The 19,270-nt window shown below is 49.4% G+C and overlaps 1 protein-coding gene across 4 annotated transcripts in view; it reads left to right on the forward strand.

The window, feature by feature from the left end:
• Positions 1-19,270, forward strand: part of SUSD1 (sushi domain containing 1) — a 767,543-nt gene that overhangs the window by 265,049 nt on the left and 483,224 nt on the right. For all 4 annotated transcript variants that reach the window (XM_086962059.1, XM_086962061.1, XM_086962060.1 and 1 more), the window contains one exon: positions 710-889. In XM_086962059.1, coding sequence (XP_086818185.1) covers positions 710-889 — 180 coding nt within the window. The remainder of the gene's footprint in view (positions 1-709; positions 890-19,270) is intronic.

Consider the following 19,270-nt stretch of genomic DNA (forward strand, 5'->3'; position numbering starts at 1 on the left):
CATTAAGATGGGATTTTAATTTTACTATAAATCTTTAAAAATGTTTCTATTGTTTCCTGGTGTTCTTGAGTGTGCCTTTCTATGATGAAAGAGGGTTTGAATTCCACTAATCATCCCTGTGATTTTTTCCCACAATTGATTGTTACCTGGGTGGTTGCAGTCCAACTGGCTTTCTAACTCAGATTGGTTCACTGGCAAACTCCTCAGAGCCAGTGGCTCTAGAGAGCCTATTTTCCAGGACGAGTTCTAGAGAATATAGAAAATGTATCACGCTGACAATACCATTAGTGTCCAAAGAGTCAAGTCATCTGTAATGTGCACTCTATATATGTCCTATATTGCTATAATAAGTTGATCAACATTATAGTCCATTAAAGCCTGTGCAAAATAGGTGTTGGCATTGATTACTTCCTGAATAGAATTACTTGAAGGTGGTCTAATGTATGATGTTCAAATATAAGGCAGCCCAGTTAAGGAAAGTATTTGCCTATGATCACAAAAAGTGATTAAGTGCAGAAGGTGGTACTTGAATCACGTTGCCCAGTGGAGTATGGTGCTATTTGTTACATGTATTTGATCATCCTGAAGAGTACTTCTCATGTGTTAAAGGCCTCTTCTACCCACACTACGTAACACAAGCCTTCAGAATTTTGTTTAGTCAGTGCTTTAGTGATCTGGGGTTAACTAATGTATTTTAATGTCACTGCAGCTGTGGATTGCGGAGAGCCTCCGTCGCTTCCAAATGCATCAGCAAAACCATACAACAACACGACATATGGGAGCGTGGTTGTGTATGAATGCCACAACGGTTACATTTTGGAGAGTGGAAGCCACACTGCTGAATGCAACGGCACAGGACAATGGAATGGGGGAACCCTTGTATGCAGAGGTAATTATAAGAGTAAGAAAGTTTGCCATATGGACTGATTTCAGAGGCATAGCTATTAATAGTGCAGCAGGTGCAGTGGAACTAGAGCACAGAGGTCCACTGAGTCTGTATTATAGATGTACTTTACTATACATCCGATCAACAGGGGGCGCCGTTTCCTTGCTTGCACCAGGGCCAGTGGCACCCATGCTACTTTCACCCGAACACTTCACTCGACTTCCCTCTTCAATTGAACCTATTCTCCAGTCCCTTCTTTTTATCCCCCCCCCCTTTTCTTACACTCTTCATTCTCATAACTAAGGATGTTTTAAAATGTTCAACATCCTAACTTTCATGTGTAGTTCTTTCTTAGAAAATACACTTCTTATGCCACTCACCTGTCCCATCGCCCCTCCAGCCTAACAATAATTTACACATCATCTACTTGGTTCCAGGTATAATGTTGTCTGTGATCAGTGGCGTAACGAAACTTGAGGGGCCTGCAAACTACATGGAGGGGGCCTCCTCCCATCCTCAGTGTCAGTCTAGAGCTCTCAGGCCAGTGACCCGCCATACTGCAGGGGATGCGGGGCTATTGTTACGCCGCTGTCACCAATCCAGCCGTTATAGGTAACACTGGATGGTGGAGTCAAAGGTTGGGATTAGTCTGCCAGCAGGCTATCACAGGTGGTGGTCCATTCATTACAGGGACCCTGCCATCAGTACGCGGGGGAAGTTTGCCCAATTTTAGTTGGGTTTCCTCATGCAGACTCCTGTCATGATTTACAACATCAGGCCCCCTCATCGTTCAGTTTTGACAAAAGTGCATCCACTGCTCCTTCTCGTTTCCGTTTTAAAACATTAGACATTGCGACAATGCAGTATTTCAAAAGCAGATGTAACTACAAAGAGCAAATTTTGATAATACATTTTTATTAGTAGACAATAGCAATCTTAAGAGGCATTGCATAGCTTCATACACACTGTGATCCCAATTCCATCACAGTCTCTCTCTCTCTCTCTCTGCTTTAGCGCAAGCCTCTCTCACAGCTCTCAGAAGAGCTGAGGGGGGCTCCTCCATTTACTGAAGAGAGTGGGCCCCCCTGCACCGCAGGGGCTGCGGGGGCGTTTGTCACACCCCTGTCTGTGATCTGTACAGCACGTCTTGTCAAGTTTCCATTTCGTATGAAATAAACAAAACCCTGAGTAAAAATATGGAAAAACTTATAAGGAAATAAAGAAGTAAATGACACTTCTGCATCTCTGGTTCAAATACAGCTAGGGTCACAAACAGATTCAGTGCCTAATTTGAGCCCGTGTTTGCAGGTGAGATCTGATGGCACTCATTTTAGGGACCAGCACTTTGATCCAGGCAAGAAAGAGAAAAACACAAAAGGGAAAAAGAGGGAGAGAAAGAAAGGTGATAAAACAATGAGAAAGTGAGAAAAATGGATGAAAAAGAATCTGCTGAGGTAAAGAGGTAGGCAGTGTACGGTGGTGGATTAAAGTGACATGAGATGGAATCAACACTATGTAGCCTTGGTATTCGGCACTGTGTAGCCTTCGATAGCACTGGCCTGGGGCTCCTGAGGAAAACATCTTAACATATGAAATGTGCCATAAATTAGTGATCAGCCAGTGTATGCCACTGAGCTGAACAGTAACAAGTCATCCATATAATGGATCAGGACTCCTGCACTTGGTGCACCATAACTCTTTCCAGTGAAGCTCCAACTCTTACTTCAGTATAACTTTAACTTTGACCTTTTTGACAGTTCGACCTCTGGATTGGGTGCAGGGATGATTGATGGGCGCAATTGCATGTGTACTTATTATTTGTGTGAATGAATGACAAAAGAGAGAGGGGCCCCACAAACCAAGGTGATGGCACACCATTTTGGACAGTAAAATACAATATCCCCCTGGGAGGTCAGGTCAATGATTCACAATCATATACTAAGCAACGACATACAGAAGGGACCATCAAGCTTGCAGTCCAACTAGACACCTACAGTCAATACCGGTACCACATAAGCACCAAAATGCACAGAGCTTTAATGAAGTGTTTGTCAACACTGTACCAGGTTTACAAATCAAACATATAAAATATGTCAGCCCACAACTGATAATCTTTTCGACATATACAAAGTTAAAAACACTCCATTTAACATAAATTCAAAACATAGAATTATGTCTTCACAATACGGCACAAATAATGTAAATGGATGAAACTCAAAAGAACTTTAAAAGTGCAATGGGAGAAACAAGTAAGACAATACAAATATGCCTATTCAAATGATACTAATCTGTTATAATCAGTAAACTGTATATGTGATGTTGCAGAATAATAAATATTTATTGTATCGTAATGTTGAACAGGTTTAGTACACAGAGCACGTTGACACGTTTCGGTGGAGTGTGCAGACAGTTGCCACCTTCTTCAGGACTAAACAGAAAATACTATTTCCCACAAGTGTTCAGAATAGAAATCAGTAAAAATCAAATGATGTTATAAAGAGTTCCTAAGTGGGAGCCACACAAAAATGTTGGAGATGCACATGGACCGCATATTGTGTTAAATTTTAAGATCAGGAGGCACAAGTGTAGAGCCTGGAATCGAAGGACCACTTGCGTGTTAAATTCTTATAGGTCTCTGAAACAAGCTACATTAATCCTCCTTTAGTTCTGAAAGTGTTTAAGTCCAATATCTAGAGGATCTCTGAACAGAAGAGTCTGTGTGAAAAAAACTTAGATTATTGAGTGGCAAATGTGGTAGCTTCTTTCCTTTCTGCTAGATGCTGCATGCATCCCAATATGGGTTTTGTGAGCAAAGCTAATTATTTGTGCGGACAATAACAGTCACACATCCCATCTGGTTGCTTATTCCAGCTACCTGAACCAAGCACTTTAGGCCATCAAAAGAGAGTGAAAAGTGCTATATAATACAAATACAATACTCAATAGGACTAATAATATTTAAGATTATTCCAATGACCAAATGTCACCTGACTGTAGCACAACACCAAATGATATGAAAGGAATGATTGCAGGGTTGTCCCTCGTACATCTTAGAATGTACTCCATTAGCTCCACATAAAGGAGACGTATCCTAGAAGATAAAGCTAAACTGCTCATTTTTTAATGGAGTCCTCTATACCAAGTGTACAGTAGCTGTTCAGATAGTAACCCCTTCTGCAACTGAAGAGGCACATTTACTACGTTTTGGCATAATGCAGAACAGCAACCAAGGTTGCAGCATTGTGTCGCTGGGAAAGATAAAAGCAATGATATGGTGCTCAATTTCTCTCTCCCAGTACTGCACACTTTTGACTCCCATGCAGCAACGCAGACACCTTTGCACCAGAGTGCAAGGATGTTCAAGTTCTGTCAAGCATAGGTTCTCTTCTATTACAAAGCTATGCTTTAATACTTTTCCTGCCTTGAGTAGGCGTACGTTTTTGGCACAAATCCCTGCCTGCCAATGTTTTAGATGGGGATTTGTGTCAAACCCCATACGTAGATGCATGGGAAGGCCCTTTTACCACCAATGGAGCTCCCTCTTGACGCAAAGTAGTGGAAAGTAGTGTTATGTTAGTAGAGCAGCATGCCCCAATACATGGCGATGATTCTAATAAACCAAACTCAACTTGTTGGCTTCTGTTGCAGAGGAACAAACCAATTCATTACAAGGCTAATTCAGCCAATCCAGCCTATTACTCAAGCCTTCTCAACAGTATGTTGTGATCCACTGTGTCCCTGGCAGCTGAGAAGTCACAAAACATGATGGTTGATTGCTTGTTTGCAACCAGAAATGGCAAGAGCCCTTCTCTGATATCTACCAGACCTTATTCAGGGCCCATGTATGCATGAATCTGGAATAATGGTCAGGTGTGATGTGATTCAAATCTACATAATTTTGCTGATGTTTCGTAACCTTCATTTTCAAGATCTAAGCTTGGTAAGAGCAGTCGGCGCTCAAACTATAGTAAGCAAAGACCTTTGGCTCATTAGCTTCTACAGAAAAGGTGTGATGATTGCATGTTTTTAGGAGAGCAGGACATAATTCCTTTAAGCAGGGAGGTATTAATAATGATGGTAAAACCTCTTTTAGGAGTGGGGATGCCTGGATCATGGGCAAATCCTTACCTGGCTCTGCAGGCAGGTTGAAGCTTTAGTTTTAGGTGGCAGTCCCTTATCTCCTCTTTTCTCAGTCGGGAGGATCAGTAGTAAAGTGGCATACGGATAATCAATAAGTGAAATGAGCAGAGTTAAGGCAGGGACCATCCTGTATAGAATATCATGAAACCCCTGTGAGACCATCTTCTGATAGACACTCAAAATTCCACTATTTCTGTTGAAGGAAACTCCAATGCATATAGCAAAGTAGATCTTTTTTGCTCTCCTCACTGCCTTATAGTAGCTTCTCAGATGTCTCTCTCATCAGATCTCGCCATCGTTGGCCACTGATTTATGAAACTAGCCTTTTACGCTTGCTAGTTCATTTCAGCTTGGCCAACTGCTCATTATACCAAGTTGATGCTGTCTTTTGGTTTCTATGTCTGTGTTGTAAAGCTTAATTAATGTGGTTGATATATAATAGATATTTTCCAGAAGAGTTTCAGGATGGGATTTGCTATTTCTACTTATTGTACTTTACAGTAGACAGTAGTACAATAGACGATGCTAAGGAACATGTGCTATGATACTATACTTTTACCCTGTTTTGGAAAAATATCAGCACAGATCATATATTTCTAGTGTTTTGAAATATGTAAATATTCATTAGCAATGGTTCTGTCTAATCTGATTTGTAACAAAACTATGTTTTATTTATATTGTTTGAAATATGTTTGTGCTTTTGCATCCGTTCACCTTTTATGTTGTTCTTGTGTTTTTTTTTAAATTAGTGTTGGGTGGCATAGGAGGGAGAACATGCATGGTTTTGCCTGCATCGCTGTCGTCAAATATTTTTGCCTTTTCCACATTATCATTGGAACTCCTGGTTTATGTATTACTACCTAGCAGTTATTTGGCATTGATTGGTGCTCTGTTCACTCTAGCGAAACTCCCGCAAAAATGCGATCATCTACTTTCTTTTCTCCACATCATTACCGCTCAAGCTCGATCCACCCAGTTCCTCCCTTGATACTCTTACCATCTCCTTCCATAAGGATTGTCAGCATGTCACTCAATTTCTTTTAATTTCAACTGCAGACACTGTTGGAGGAGGCTATTACTGAATATTCATACTATCAATCATCATTCATGGTGATCAACAGCCTTGTCATGAGCATATTCGTGTACCATAATCATTTTCATATTGTTTTGCCCCATTATTTGCCCATCTCCCTTGGACAACGTTATTAACTTTACAGGGCTACCCATAAAGCCGGAGCCCATTATGAATTTATGATTTTGGTGTTTACGACATATTATGGCTCAGCTCCACTCTTCCTCACACCAACCAAATGTACACCTTCCTGCAGCCTGTGTTCCAATAGTTTAAGTATTCTATACTTTTTGTTTTGAGCATCAATTCTTTATTGTAGTTATAAAGGAAAAATGCACAGTGGTCGATACAGTAAACAACAATCGTAAAATACAAGTCATCAACCACATTATCTGTAAGAAACAAATGAAACCCATGGACACAGTGCAATAAACCCCAGCTAGGCAAACCTGACTGGGTGAAACTGCACCATCCATTCCTTGAGTTGTGTGCAGTATATCCAGCGTCCACTGGGGGCCTCACTCAAACAGCTCTACCTTCAAGTGATCATGTCTTATAAGTACGTAACGGTGCAAGCCCTACCCATTGCTCTCTGCTACAGAAAACTATCACCCAGGTCTGGGACACTTCATCATGGTCTTCAAGGCTCTGTCCCCCGACAGCTCCATCTCCATCTCCCCGGGAAGCCCTGATGAGGACCAGGCAGGGGATCCGTGCTTCCTCATAAGTGTGGCAGGGTATGCTCAGACGTGAGTCCCTTGCTCACTTTGCCACCGGATTCAAGCAAGCTGGGCTGAAGACGGCTGGAATGCCAGAAACCGGTCCTCGGAAGCTTGTTTCCGGTCCAGGGAAGACATGGCTTGGCAGTTCGGCCTGGACTGTTCGCATGAGGCACAGGGTCGGACTGATTTGCATATAGCCATGTCTGAACTGGGGTGGCAGAGTGGGCTAAAGAACGGTGATGGATTAAACCCAAATCTTTTGACTGGGTGTGAGTGTTTGATTGATTCAGATGCTCCGTCCATCACCACCCCCTTTTGTACCGATCATGGTGCCCCATCACAACTCTAATGTGTGGAAGTAATATGGTTAACGTCTGTTATTGGAGTTACTGGCCCCGTATGGGAAGGGCATGCCTATCGTTAAGAGTTTCAGTCTGATAGCAATGTGTCTTAACCTGAAAGGAAACAGAGAATTTGGGACTCTTCCTTTGGCCGGTCAGTGGTCAGGGAGGCAGGCAACAGCAAGCATACAATTAGAGGCCCCGACTGCCTGAACACCAACTGAGGAAGTTTGTACTAATAGAAATGTGGGGGTCAATTCGTAGTCTAGTCCTCTCCGTGACAATAAGGACTCCTGTATTAGGCATAGTTATCCAAATGTTCATTCATCCTATAGAAGTTCCGATTGAGGTCTGCAATTTTCGCCAGTTGCTTGGGCCAGTCAGTTCCACTAGCAACCTGTTGGTTGTCTCCAATGGCAGAGGACGCAAAGCCTGGCAGTAGGCAATCCTTTTGTAAACCAGTTTCCCATGTTTAGAGGGAATCTTGCAGCCAGTCGTGTCATGTAATAGCGTCTAGTGTCTAACTGAGGGGAGTATCCGGATGTTCTCCGGTTCATTAAAGAGGACCACACATCTGACCAGCAATCAGTTAGTTTGGAAAATTCCATAGAATATGTTGCATATCACAGCCTCCCATTCCTCACCTTCAATAAATGTGATGAGGCAACAGGCCAGCTCTATGCAGTTTAAATTGTGACCATTATCAATTGTATAACAGTTTAAAATATCCAAACTTCAGCCGTGCCTCCCTGAGAACAGAATCATGGAAATCAAGGAAGGTCTTAGGAGATTATGAGTGTCCTACAACTCCCTGACAATGAATGTGGGACGTTTCCAGGGTAGGCTATGAAGAGGGGGCATCAACCAGCAGACTGCACCATCCCAACATTACACCCCTGGTGGTACTCTATTTATCGAAGGAGATAGTGATCGGTGAGGGTGAAAGTAATATTAGGGTCCCTTCTTAAATGCCATTGGGATGCTTGTAGAAGGCCATACTCTGAGAAAAGGTCTGTGAAGGTCTTGAAAGTAGGTCCTGAATGCAACGCGTCAAGGAAGTGGACACCACATTCTTTCCATGTCGACCAATGGACCATCTGCCCTCATGTTCATATCTTCACATTGTTTCAGATTGGGGCTGCTTCATGAAGCTATGGATCTAATTTGAGGGACATGTGCGCCTGTTACCAGACGCAAAACATATTTAGTGTTATGGGCTTGGTTAGTACCCGTGCCTCAGACTTTGCAACGTAAAGGGCATCAATGGTAGCCCTACAGTATAACACCTCTCTCTCTGTCCTGCGCCAAATAGGTGGAACTTTTATCGCCGTCGCCCAGTTGTGATAGGTGGTTAGCTAAGTAATGAGTACCCATTTGTGGTAGGCAAAACCCTTCCGCCTTTGTGTGCGTATTGGCAGGGCATTCAAAGCCAGTATTTGCTCGCTCCACAACATGAAGCTCTTAATCTTTGAGTCTACAGTATGCAGGAGAGAACGTGCGCTGGGGATCGGTAGTATCCCCAATACATAATTAATGCATGGACCGTCACCATTTTTATTGCCTATGTACGAACCCATATGGATATGTGGAGATGGGACCACTTCTTGAAGCTCAGACATGCAGAGGTAATTAAGGGTAATAAGTTATCCTGTGCCATAATTAACAGACACCTGTTTAAGTGCACCCCTAGGTATTTCAAACCTTTCGTGATCCATCTCATTCCCACTCTCTGAGCACATGTCCTGGTCATGGTTATCACCATTGCCATCGCCTTCTATTTCCCACAGTTCACCCAGTAGCCTTAAAACTCTGAAAAAGTATTCAGCAAGGCGTACGTCTGCTGAAATTAGATAGTCCAGTACGCTAAAGACATGGTCGTGGTAGTTCTTTTCCTAATTCGTAAAAAATAAACACACATAAAGTGAAGAAAACAATTCACCACTAAGGAAAGGTCTTCTTGTACATAACAGTAATTGTGTCCATGTCACTATACCTTTACCCTGTCCCTCACTCACTAATTCACTACCATTACCCCATCCCCTTTTTTCTTTTCACAATGAGAGCACTATAAATACTATGGGGTAGATTTATGTCAACTGGCGCATACCCAGGGATGCGCCAGTTAACGTGCGCCACAGCTCCGCCACCCATGTACGGCACAGATGCGTGACGCATCTGTGCCGGAAATGTGGCGCATTGCTGGAGTTGCGTCGCAAGCGCGACGCAGCTCCAGCAAGGCTCGGGGGTACACCATCTGCACAATGCTGCGTCAAGACCTACGCCTGCTTCAAGCAGGCACAGGGTTTTGACGCAGCATTGCCCTGAAAGTGACTAGGTGAAATCTCATAGATTTCACTCAGCCACTTTCAGGAGGCGTTCCTGCGCAGGAACGCTCCCCCCCCTGTGCAGGAACGCCTCCTTATGGGGCAGTGCTTTACAACGTGACGCATCTTCTAGATGCGTCACAATGTAAATAGGGCGCATTGTTTGCGCCGCAGTTGCGTCAAATAAAGTGACGCAATTGCGGCCCAAAGAGGAGCAACAGCCTCATAAATCTGCCCCCAGATGCACTACGAATGTTTCGAGCTATTGCATTGCGAACCATTAATGCTTTGATTTACAATTGCATTTAATGCCTGTGTTACTCATGGAGATTAAATTCCCTTTTTCTTGAATCAGATCCAAATCCTTAGTGGTGAATTCTTTTCTTGATTTTATGTGTGTTTATTATATACGAATTAGGAAAAGAACTACCACAACCATTTCTTTAGCGTACTGTACTACTAACCCAGGCTGGGTAGTTTTATGGGTTCACCCAATTAAAACTCTACAATAGATAGTCATCAGAATGTCATCCACATAAAGGAAAGACCTTATGCCTCCAGCACTGGTAGGTATGCCCTTAATATGCGAGTATGTTCTGATTGCAATTACCAGTGGTTCAAGAGCTTTATGTGCTGTCTGCCCCCAATAAATCCATTGCACCTTGTTAATAAAGTCCTGATTGAGCCCAAACCTTGCCACGACCCAAGGAGACCCTAACAGCCACAAACCCTCCCTCTTGGTTGTTGCTGGTAATTTAACTTCAAGAGATTCCATACTGATATTTGCAAACCCTGTTATGAATATTTTCCATGAATGCATACAACCATTGGGACCTGTACAGTGGCTTTTATCTATGTTCTTTGTAAATATAATCACCGCTGGAGTACCTCAGCATCTGCTCAATGGTCACTTATTTTCTTAATAGTTACACTTGATTGGAAACAAAACATTACAAGATGCAAACTATATCAGTCCTGTGTTTTGTCTCCTTTGTAATTAATTTTTACCCAATGAAGAAGTCTGAGTAACTCTAGATTCCCTCTTAGACACATAAGAAGATACAATTTTTTAATGAGTCCCACGGGACTATTGTTATATTAATACATGACCTAAAGATAGAGCCATTCCACCCAGTTGCAAGTCTTCTCTGCATCCAAAGATAGAGCGAACAGTTCTTCATCTGCATTCTGAGAGTCCCAAAGCGGGTTAGCCAAGGTATTCATATGGCTCTGTGATGAGCATCCCACCACAGAGCCAACATGGGAGGCACAGATCCAGGAAGGTATCACCTTCTGGAGTCCATTGGCAAGGAACCTGGCCAGAACCTTGATATTCACATTCAGGATTCAGATAGTTCTATAAGACCCACACTTAAGTGAGTCCTTCCTTTCCTTAGGAAGTACCGTTACTTTAGCTTTTTCAGAGAGGGGGTGTTGGAAGGCGGTGACCCCAGGGGTCAAGAGGACTCTCCTAACCACCTGGAACCTCCTCTCCCACAATTACTGCTGAGTCTTATCGAGGGGGAGTCCCCGCCGGGGAGGACTGATCGTACACACTGTCGACACACCACACTTATGAACGGACACCACACCGTGATTCTTTATCAGAAAAGACTTTATCAAGATTAAAAGTAGGGAGCAATACACAGCGATCGAGGGATCGCGAAAGTCTCGTAACGAGGGATCGGGGAAGCGGGTCAGTCTTAGGAGGCCAGCTGGCACGCCACGCACCCTGCGCACAGTTCTCAATCCTCGAACTGGGGGGGTACGGGGGCTGGCAATGGGACTTTCTGTCCTACTCACTTCTGGTTCACGATGATTGTGAAGGTAGCGTCGATGATCCAGCCGGACCAGAGAGTTCGTCAAGCCGCGACGAGGTCAGCAGGTCTTGGTCAGGAGTACTCCGTCGTACTCGTAGGCAGGTGGAGCCGCGACAGCGTCAGCAGGGCTCCGATGGTTCAGGTCTTGCTCTCGAGAGGGAGCCGCGTCAGCGTCAGCAGGGCTCCGATGGTTCAGATCTTGCGCTTCGAGAGGGAGCCGCGACAGCGTCAGCAGGGCTCCGATGGTTCAGTTCCGTAGATTCGAGGATGAGCCGCGACGACGTCAGCAGGGCTCAGTGGGTCAGAGTCTGTTCTCCTCAAGGTCAGCCGCGATCAGATCAGCAGGGCTTTCTTGTCCAAGATACAACTGCCGACTAGATGGAAGGCAGGCTGTCTTATAGTACTGGAGCTCTTTGATGTCCGGACCCTCAGAGGCAGGGGGCCGGAGGTCCGAGGGCCAGGCGCCTGATTGTCTGGGCGGTTGGTTCTTTGATGCTTTGGACCATGCGTCCAGGGAATCCCAGACGCCCATCAGGGCCTGGAGCCAGCTCACTAGGAGGCCCAAGGTGCAAACGAAACCAGCCCCGAGGGATAGTTCAGAGGTGTGAGGGGAACCAGTTCCTCGGAAGGGGGCCGGAGGTGTGATGGAAGTCTTGGTTTCGGGTACTTGGGGAGTTGTTCACCCCCCGGGCGGATCTGGGCGCGCCGGAGGCGCTTAGCTGTAGCCAGGAGTGGCCTGGGCTGCCGAAAGGAAAGAAGGCGGCCGGCCGGCCAGGGTGGCCAAACATGGAGTCTGATGGTCACATGCACGGGTGCAGGCACGCTGTCTGGGGATCGTCTTAGGTCCGGGGTAGGAGTGTCATGTACAGTTCTGGGTGGAAGGGAATCAGTTCCACCCGTAATTCTGGGGCTGCGGAGATCAGCGAGGACCATGCCACGAGGCCGGGTCCAACATGCGTCCCCTCCAGCTGAAAGACGAGGAGAACTACCCATCCTCTTGGGGGTTCTCTTCACTGAGGCGGAAGAAGCGGGACAGGCCGTCGGCGTTGGCGTGGTCGGCACCGGGCCTGTGTTCCATAGTAAAATCGATCCCTTGGAGGGAGATGGACCAGCGTAGCAGTTTAGGGTTCTCTCCTCTCATCTGCATGAGCCACCGGAGAGGACGGTGGTCAGTTTGGACCCGGAAGTGGGTCCCGAACAGGTAGGGCCTCAGTTTCTTCAAGGCCCAGACTACTGCGAAGGCCTCTCGTTCGATGGTGCTCCATCTCTGCTCCAGGGGTAGTAGCCTCCGGCTGATAAAGGCTACCGGATGATCAATCCCCTGGTCGTCCACTTGGGAGAGCACGGCTCCGATGCCATGTTCGGAGGCGTCGGTCTGGACCACGAACTCTCTGGAGTAGTCAGGAGCCTATAGTACTGGAGCGGTGCACATGGCCTGTTTCAATTCCTCAAAGGCCTTCTGACAGGCGGGGGTCCAAATAACCTTCTTGGGGTTGGCCTTGGCTGTCAACTCTGTGAGGGGCCCTACAATACTCCCGTACCCCTTGATGAATCTACGGTAGTACCTTGTGAGCCCTAGGAAGGCCCGCACCTCGGTCTGGGTCGTGGGGGTCTCCCAGGCAGTGATCGCGTCTATCTTGGGTTGGAGTGGGGCTACGAGGCCGCTTCCGACCTGGTGTCCTAGGTATACCACGGAGCTTTGTCCAATTTGGCACTTACTAGCTTTAATGGTGAGCCCGGCTCGACGCAGGGCGTCCAACACCTCCCAGAGGTGGTGCAGGTGCTCGGGCCAGTGAGCACTGACCAGCGCAATGTCGTCGAGATACGCTGCGCTGAAACCTTCCAACCCGACCAGGACCTTATTGACCAGTCGCTGGAAGGTGGCGGGGGCGTTTTTCATGCCGAAGGGCATGACTCGGAAGTGGAAATGGCCATCCGGAGAGGAGAAAGCAGACCTTTCTTGGGCCCTCTCTGTGAGGCCGATCTGCCAGTAGCCACTGGTGAGATTGAAGGTACTGAGGTACTGAGCCGACCCTAGGCGGTCAATCAGTTCGTCGGCTCGGGGGATGGGGTGTGCGTCAGTTCGGGTGACTGCGTTGAGTGCGCGGTAGTCTACGCAGAACCTCAGCTCAGGAACGGTGCCGGGGGCGGCCGCCTTCGGAAGCAGGACCATGGGGCTAGCCCATGGGCTGTCGGAGGCTTCCACCACTCCTAAGTCCAACATTTTGTCAACCTCAGCCTTGATGCAGGCTCGGACTCGGTCCGGGACTCGGTAGGCTCTGTGCCGTACCGGAGGGCTGTCCCCGGTGTCCACGTCGTGGACGCACCAGCTGGTGACGCCGGGGGTGAGGGAGAAGAGGTCTGAGAATTGTCCCAGCAAGTGGCGACATTCTTCACGCTGCGAGGGGGTGAGGAAGGAGGAGAGGCTCACTCCTTTTACGGAGCCATCTTGATCCTTTGCACACAGGAGGTCGGGTAGAGGGTCCGTTTCCTCTTCCTCTCTGTCATCGGTGGCAAGGAGTAACCCCAACTCAGACCGCACAAAATGGGGTTTGAGCCGGTTTACGTGTAACACTTTCAGGGCGTTCCTGGCTGATTTCGTATCAACAAGGTAGGTGACCTGGCTCTTGCGCTCTATCACCTTAAAGGGTCCAGTCCACTTGTCCTGCAAAGGTACGTGTACAATGGTCACAAGGTTCCACTGGGGACATGACCCAAACCTGTTGGCCTGGTTGAAACTCGACCAGAGTGGCATTCTGGTCGTTCCAGCGTTTCATCTCCTCTTGGCTGGCCTCCAGGTTGGCCTCGGCCAGTTCGCGAAACTTCCGCATCTGGTTTCGGAGGGCCAGGACGTAGGAGAACACGTCGGGGGGTGTGCTCGGGGGGGGGGGGCTGTCTCCCAGCCTTCCTTGACCAGGGTGAGGGGACCCCAGACGGGGTGCCCATAGAGCAGCTCGAAAGGGCTGAACCCCAAGGATTTCTGGGGTACCTATCGGTAGGCGAACCGGAGGCAGGGTAGGAGGACGTCCCACTTGCGTCGCAAGGGCTCCTCGAGACCTATGATCATCCCTTTCAGGGTGCGGTTGAACCGCTCAACCAGGCCGTTACCCTGGGGATGGTAGGGGGTGGTGAACCGGTATGACACCCCACACTGTTGCCAGAGGGACTTCATGTACCGGGAGATAAAGTTGGTGCCTCGGTCGCTTACCACTTCCCGGGGGAATCCCACCCGGGAGAAGATCCCCATGAGGGCCTGGCCCACGACCGGGGCCGTCACAGTCCGGAGGGGGATGGCTTTGGGGTATCGGGTGGCGTGATCGACCAGAACCAGAATGAACCGGGGGCCTAAGGAGGTCCGGGGGTCCAGGGGTCCGACGATGTCGATTCCCACCCTTTCAAAGGGGGTACTGACAATGGGGAAGGGCTGGAGGGGAGCCTTACGCTTGCCTCTGCTTTTGCCACTAGCCTGACACGTGGGGCAGGACTTACAGTGGTGTTCCACATCGACCCGCATGTGGGGCCAGTAGAAATGAGTCACTAGTCGTTGGAAGGTCTTATCTTGGCACAGATGTCCCGCCAGGGGCACATCGTGGGCCAGGTTGAGGAGGAGTCCGCGGAAACGTAGGGGTACCACCAGCACGCGGGCTGACCCTAGTTCAGCGGTCTTCTGTTCACTGTACAGTAGGCCGTTTTTCCAGTAAAGGTAATGGGAGCCGGACTGGTCTCCAGCGGCCTGGGCTGTGGCCTGTCGCCGGAGCCCCTCTAGGGCAGGGCAGGACGTCTGCTCTTGGCAGAACTCCTCTCGGGACGGTCCTCCCTCTTGGCGCCACTGGGCCAACTCGGGGAGATCTGCTAGGGTCGGGACTGGTTCGACCGCGGGTCCGAGGGGACCTTCGTCGGATGCGTTTTCTTCGATGGGGGGCTGGTCGAGGACCGTGGGGTGCTCGCCACCCTCGGGGACATCAGGGGCTGAACTGGGGAACTCTGGCTCTTCGTTCCCGGGGTTGGACATTCTGGCGGTCATGGCTCGGGTGCTCACACAGGCCCATTGGGGCAGTCCTAGCATTGCTAAATGGGTCCTCCTCTCTACCTCTTTCCACGGGGAACTCTCTAAGTCATTCCCCAGGAGGCAGTCTACAGGCATGTCCGTGCGGACCGCTACCCGCAGATCGCCCGAAACTCCCTCCCACTCAAACGGGTCCTGTGCTATCCTGCAGGTGCGTACGGAATTATCGGCTGCTATCACCCTACAGGAGGTGTGGGGGATGATCATGGACTCAGGAACTAGCGTGTACCTAACAGACGTGATGCTGGCTCCTGTGTCTCGAAGGGCTCCTATGCTGCTCCCGTTAACCTTCACTGTTTGGCGGTACTTTTCTGTGTTGTCGGGCAGGTAATCTCCTGGGATCATCTCGCTATTCCCCAGGGAGGCTAAGACCATGGCTGCGGGTTCCCACTCCCCCTGTACTTCTATCTCTTCCTCTTCTAAGGCCACTGAGGATATCTGTCTAGTGGAGGGGCCAGCGGGAGTGGATTTCGGTGTCATGGGACATCGGGGGTCACCGGCATAGTGCCCGGGTTGCTGAAGCACGTGGAGCTGGGGCGGAGCCCCAGGGGTCCTGCACTCGGGGCGGCTCTCGTCGCGGGAGGAGAGCGTGGGGTCTGGTTTCTGGGGGGACTACGCTGGGGCCCTGACTGGGAACCTTGCTGCTTGCCCCGACCTCCCCCCTCGCTGGCGGGAAGATCCTTGGTCGTTCCGTGGGGGGTCTCCCCCGGGCCATTTCTGGACTCGGGTGGCCACCCATCGATCGGCTTCCACAGCCAGTTTCCTTGGGTTGGCGAGCTTGCTGTCCAGGAGATGTTGTCTTAGTTCCACAAAGCAATTGGCGGACAGGTGCTCGTAGCCACTAGGTCGACTAGGCCTTCGAAGGTGGTCACATTGCTGCCTTTGATCCACCCATCTAGGACCTGGGTGTAGTAGTTCACATAGTCTACCCAGGTAGTGCCCGGAATCTTTTTGGACTCCCTAAACCGCTGGCGATACATTTCCGGCGTGAGGCCGTAGCGAAATTGGAGAGCGTCTTTCATGTGGGGGTAGGCGTTCATGTGCGCGGACAGTAGGTCCAGCAGGGTGTCTCTCCCCTCGCTGAGGAAGCGGCTCCACAGGCCGGCCCCCCAGTCCTTCTCGGGGACCCGGTGAGCGGACATGGCCACCTCGTATGCTTTGAACCACTGCTGGATGTCGTCCCCTTTGTAAAATTCCTTTACAACTTCCTTGGGGATATGCACCTTCGGTTCTTTGGGGACCACCTGCTCTCCAAGTCCCGGTGATCCGGTTGCTGCTTTTCTGGCTTTCAATTTGAGTTCTTTGAGGCTGCGCTCGTGCTCGAGCTGAAGTTTCCGACCTTCATGCTCCCTCTGCAGCTTCTTCTCCTCTAGCTCTCCCTGGAGCCGCAACTGTTCCACCGCCAACTTCTTTTCTGCGAGTTTGAGTTCGCCCTCCAATTTGAGGCGGCCAGTTCAAGCTCATGGCTTCGGTCACGTTCTCGATCGGCCATCTCCTCCGATGACCGATCTCTCCCGGTTGCTGGGCTCCGGGTCGGTTGCTGGATTGTCTCACCGGCCGGTGTACCGGGTTCGGTCTGTGGCCTCCCTCCCTCGTCTTCGATCGGGGGAAGAGGTGCTCCTGACTCTACCCAAGCGGTTAGCGCTTTCTGGAAATCTTCCTTAGTACTTAGTCCGGTACTTGGGATACTCAGTTCTCTGCAGAACTGCTTCAGCTCTCTATGTGTGTAGTCTTCCAGGAGGTCCTTGTCGAAGGTTGTCTTTACACCAGATTCTGTAGTCGTCATTGTTGCTCTTCTTTTCTTGTGTGTTTGCTGCGTGTGGGTTCAGGTAGTGTGTCAGTGGTACGATCTTTAGACGTAGGTTCGTATCGCGTCGCTGCCACCAATGTTGGAAGGCGGTGACCCCAGGGGTCAAGAGGACTCTCCTAACCACCTGGAACGTCCTCTCCCACAATTACTGCCGAGTCTTATCGAGGGGGAGTCCCCGCCGGGGAGCACTGATCGTACACACTGTCGACACACCACACTTATGAATGGACACCACACCGTGATTCTTTATCAGAAAAGACTTTATCACGATTAAAAGTAGGGAGCAATACACAGCGATCGAGGGATCGCGAAAGTCTTGTAACGAGGGATCGGGGAAGCGGGTCAGTCTTAGGAGGCCAGCTGGCACGCCACGCACCCTGCGCACAGTTCTCAATCCTCGAACTGGTGGGGTACGGGGACTGGCGATGGGACTTGCTGTCCTACTCACTTCTGGTTCAAGATGATTGTGAAGGTAGCGTTGATGGTCCAGCCGGACCAGAGAGTTCGTCAAGCCGCGACGAGGTCAGCAGGTCTTGGTCAGGAGTACTCCGTCGTACTCGTAGGCAGGTGGAGCTGCAACAGCGTCAGCAGGGCTCCGATGGTTCAGGTCTTGCTCTCGAGAGGGAGCCGCAACAGCGTCAGCAGGGCTCCGATGGTTCAGATCTTGCGCTTCGAGAGGGAGCCGCGACAGCGTCAGCAGGGCTCCGATGGTTCAGTTCCGTAGATTCGAGGATGAGCCGCGACGACGTCAGCAGGGCTCAGTGGGTCAGAGTCTGTTCTCCTCAAGGTCAGCCGCAATCAGATCAGCTGGGCTTTCTTGTCCAAGATACAACTCCCGACTAGATGGAAGGCAGGCTGTCTTATAGTACTGGAGCTCTTTGATGTCCGGACCCTCAGAGGCGGGGGGCCGGAGGTCCGAGGGCCAGGCGCCTGATTGTCTGGGCGGTTGGTTCTTTGATGCTTTGGACCATGCATCCAGGGAATCCCAGACGCCCATCAGGGCCTGGAGCCAGCTCACTAGGAGGCCCAAGGTGCAATCGAAACCAGCCCCCAGGGATAGTTCAGAGGTGTGAGGGGAACCAGTTCCTTGGAAGGGGGCCGGAGCTGTGATGGAAGTCTTGGTTTCGGGTACTTGGGGAGTCGTTCACCCCCCAGGCGGATCTGGGCGCGCCAGACGCGCACGCTTAGCTGTAGCCAGGAGTGGCCTGGGCTGCCGAAAGGAAAGAAGGCGGCCGGCCGGCCAGGGTGGCCAAACATGGAGTCTGATGGTCACGTGCACGGGTGCAGGCACGCGGTCTGGGGATCGTCTCAGGTCCGGGGTAGGAGTGTCATGTACAGTTCTGGGTGGAAGGGAATCAGTTCCACCCGTAATTCTGGGGCTGCAGAGATCAGCGAGGTCCACACCACGAGGCCGGGTCCAACAGGGGGTCTAGACTTCAGGACTCGGTCCCTTCCTGGAAGTCTTGATATAGCATTTTGTGCTATCTGGGGTTGGCATTTCTTATAAAACTCCAAGTGGAAACCATCTTCACCCTGTGATTGCTATCCCACACTTTCTATGCAGCAGAAAGGAGGTCATTTGGGCCATCGTACCAGTCTCTAAATGGGTAGTGTGGCTGCTCCCTACCACTCTTCCAACCCATTCCCTCAGTAGTTTATCAATTTTGCTGGCGGGTAAGTGCAACTCTTGCCAGAGTGCAACATCTGTCATGTGGTGCCGGAGTTGAATAAAAATCTTTTTACATTTGATGGAACTGGATAAGCCATTAGCATTTAGTGACAGGACACAAAGTGTTAGATCGCACTGTGGTGGGGAGGTTATTGCCATGGGATCGGACCCTGTCATGAACTTGTGAAGGAGGACTAGAACAGTGCCTCCTTGAAAGCAGTCAACAGCAGATTGTAACCCCCCAGAGACAGTTTGCGTAGCCTACAAAACAGTTTTGCGGAAAGCGTACAAAGCTCGGAAGCTGGCAGGTCAGGCGATGTAGTATGTATGAACTTACTCAACGTGTAACTATGCTGAAAACGGTCAAACTGTAGTCTGTGGGGCAAATCCTAAGACGCGCCGCCAAGGGATCTCCTTAGG

Source organism: Lissotriton vulgaris, chromosome 3_1 (genome assembly GCF_964263255.1).
Source record: "Lissotriton vulgaris chromosome 3_1, aLisVul1.2, whole genome shotgun sequence".
Classification (NCBI taxonomy): Eukaryota; Metazoa; Chordata; class Amphibia; order Caudata; family Salamandridae; genus Lissotriton; species Lissotriton vulgaris.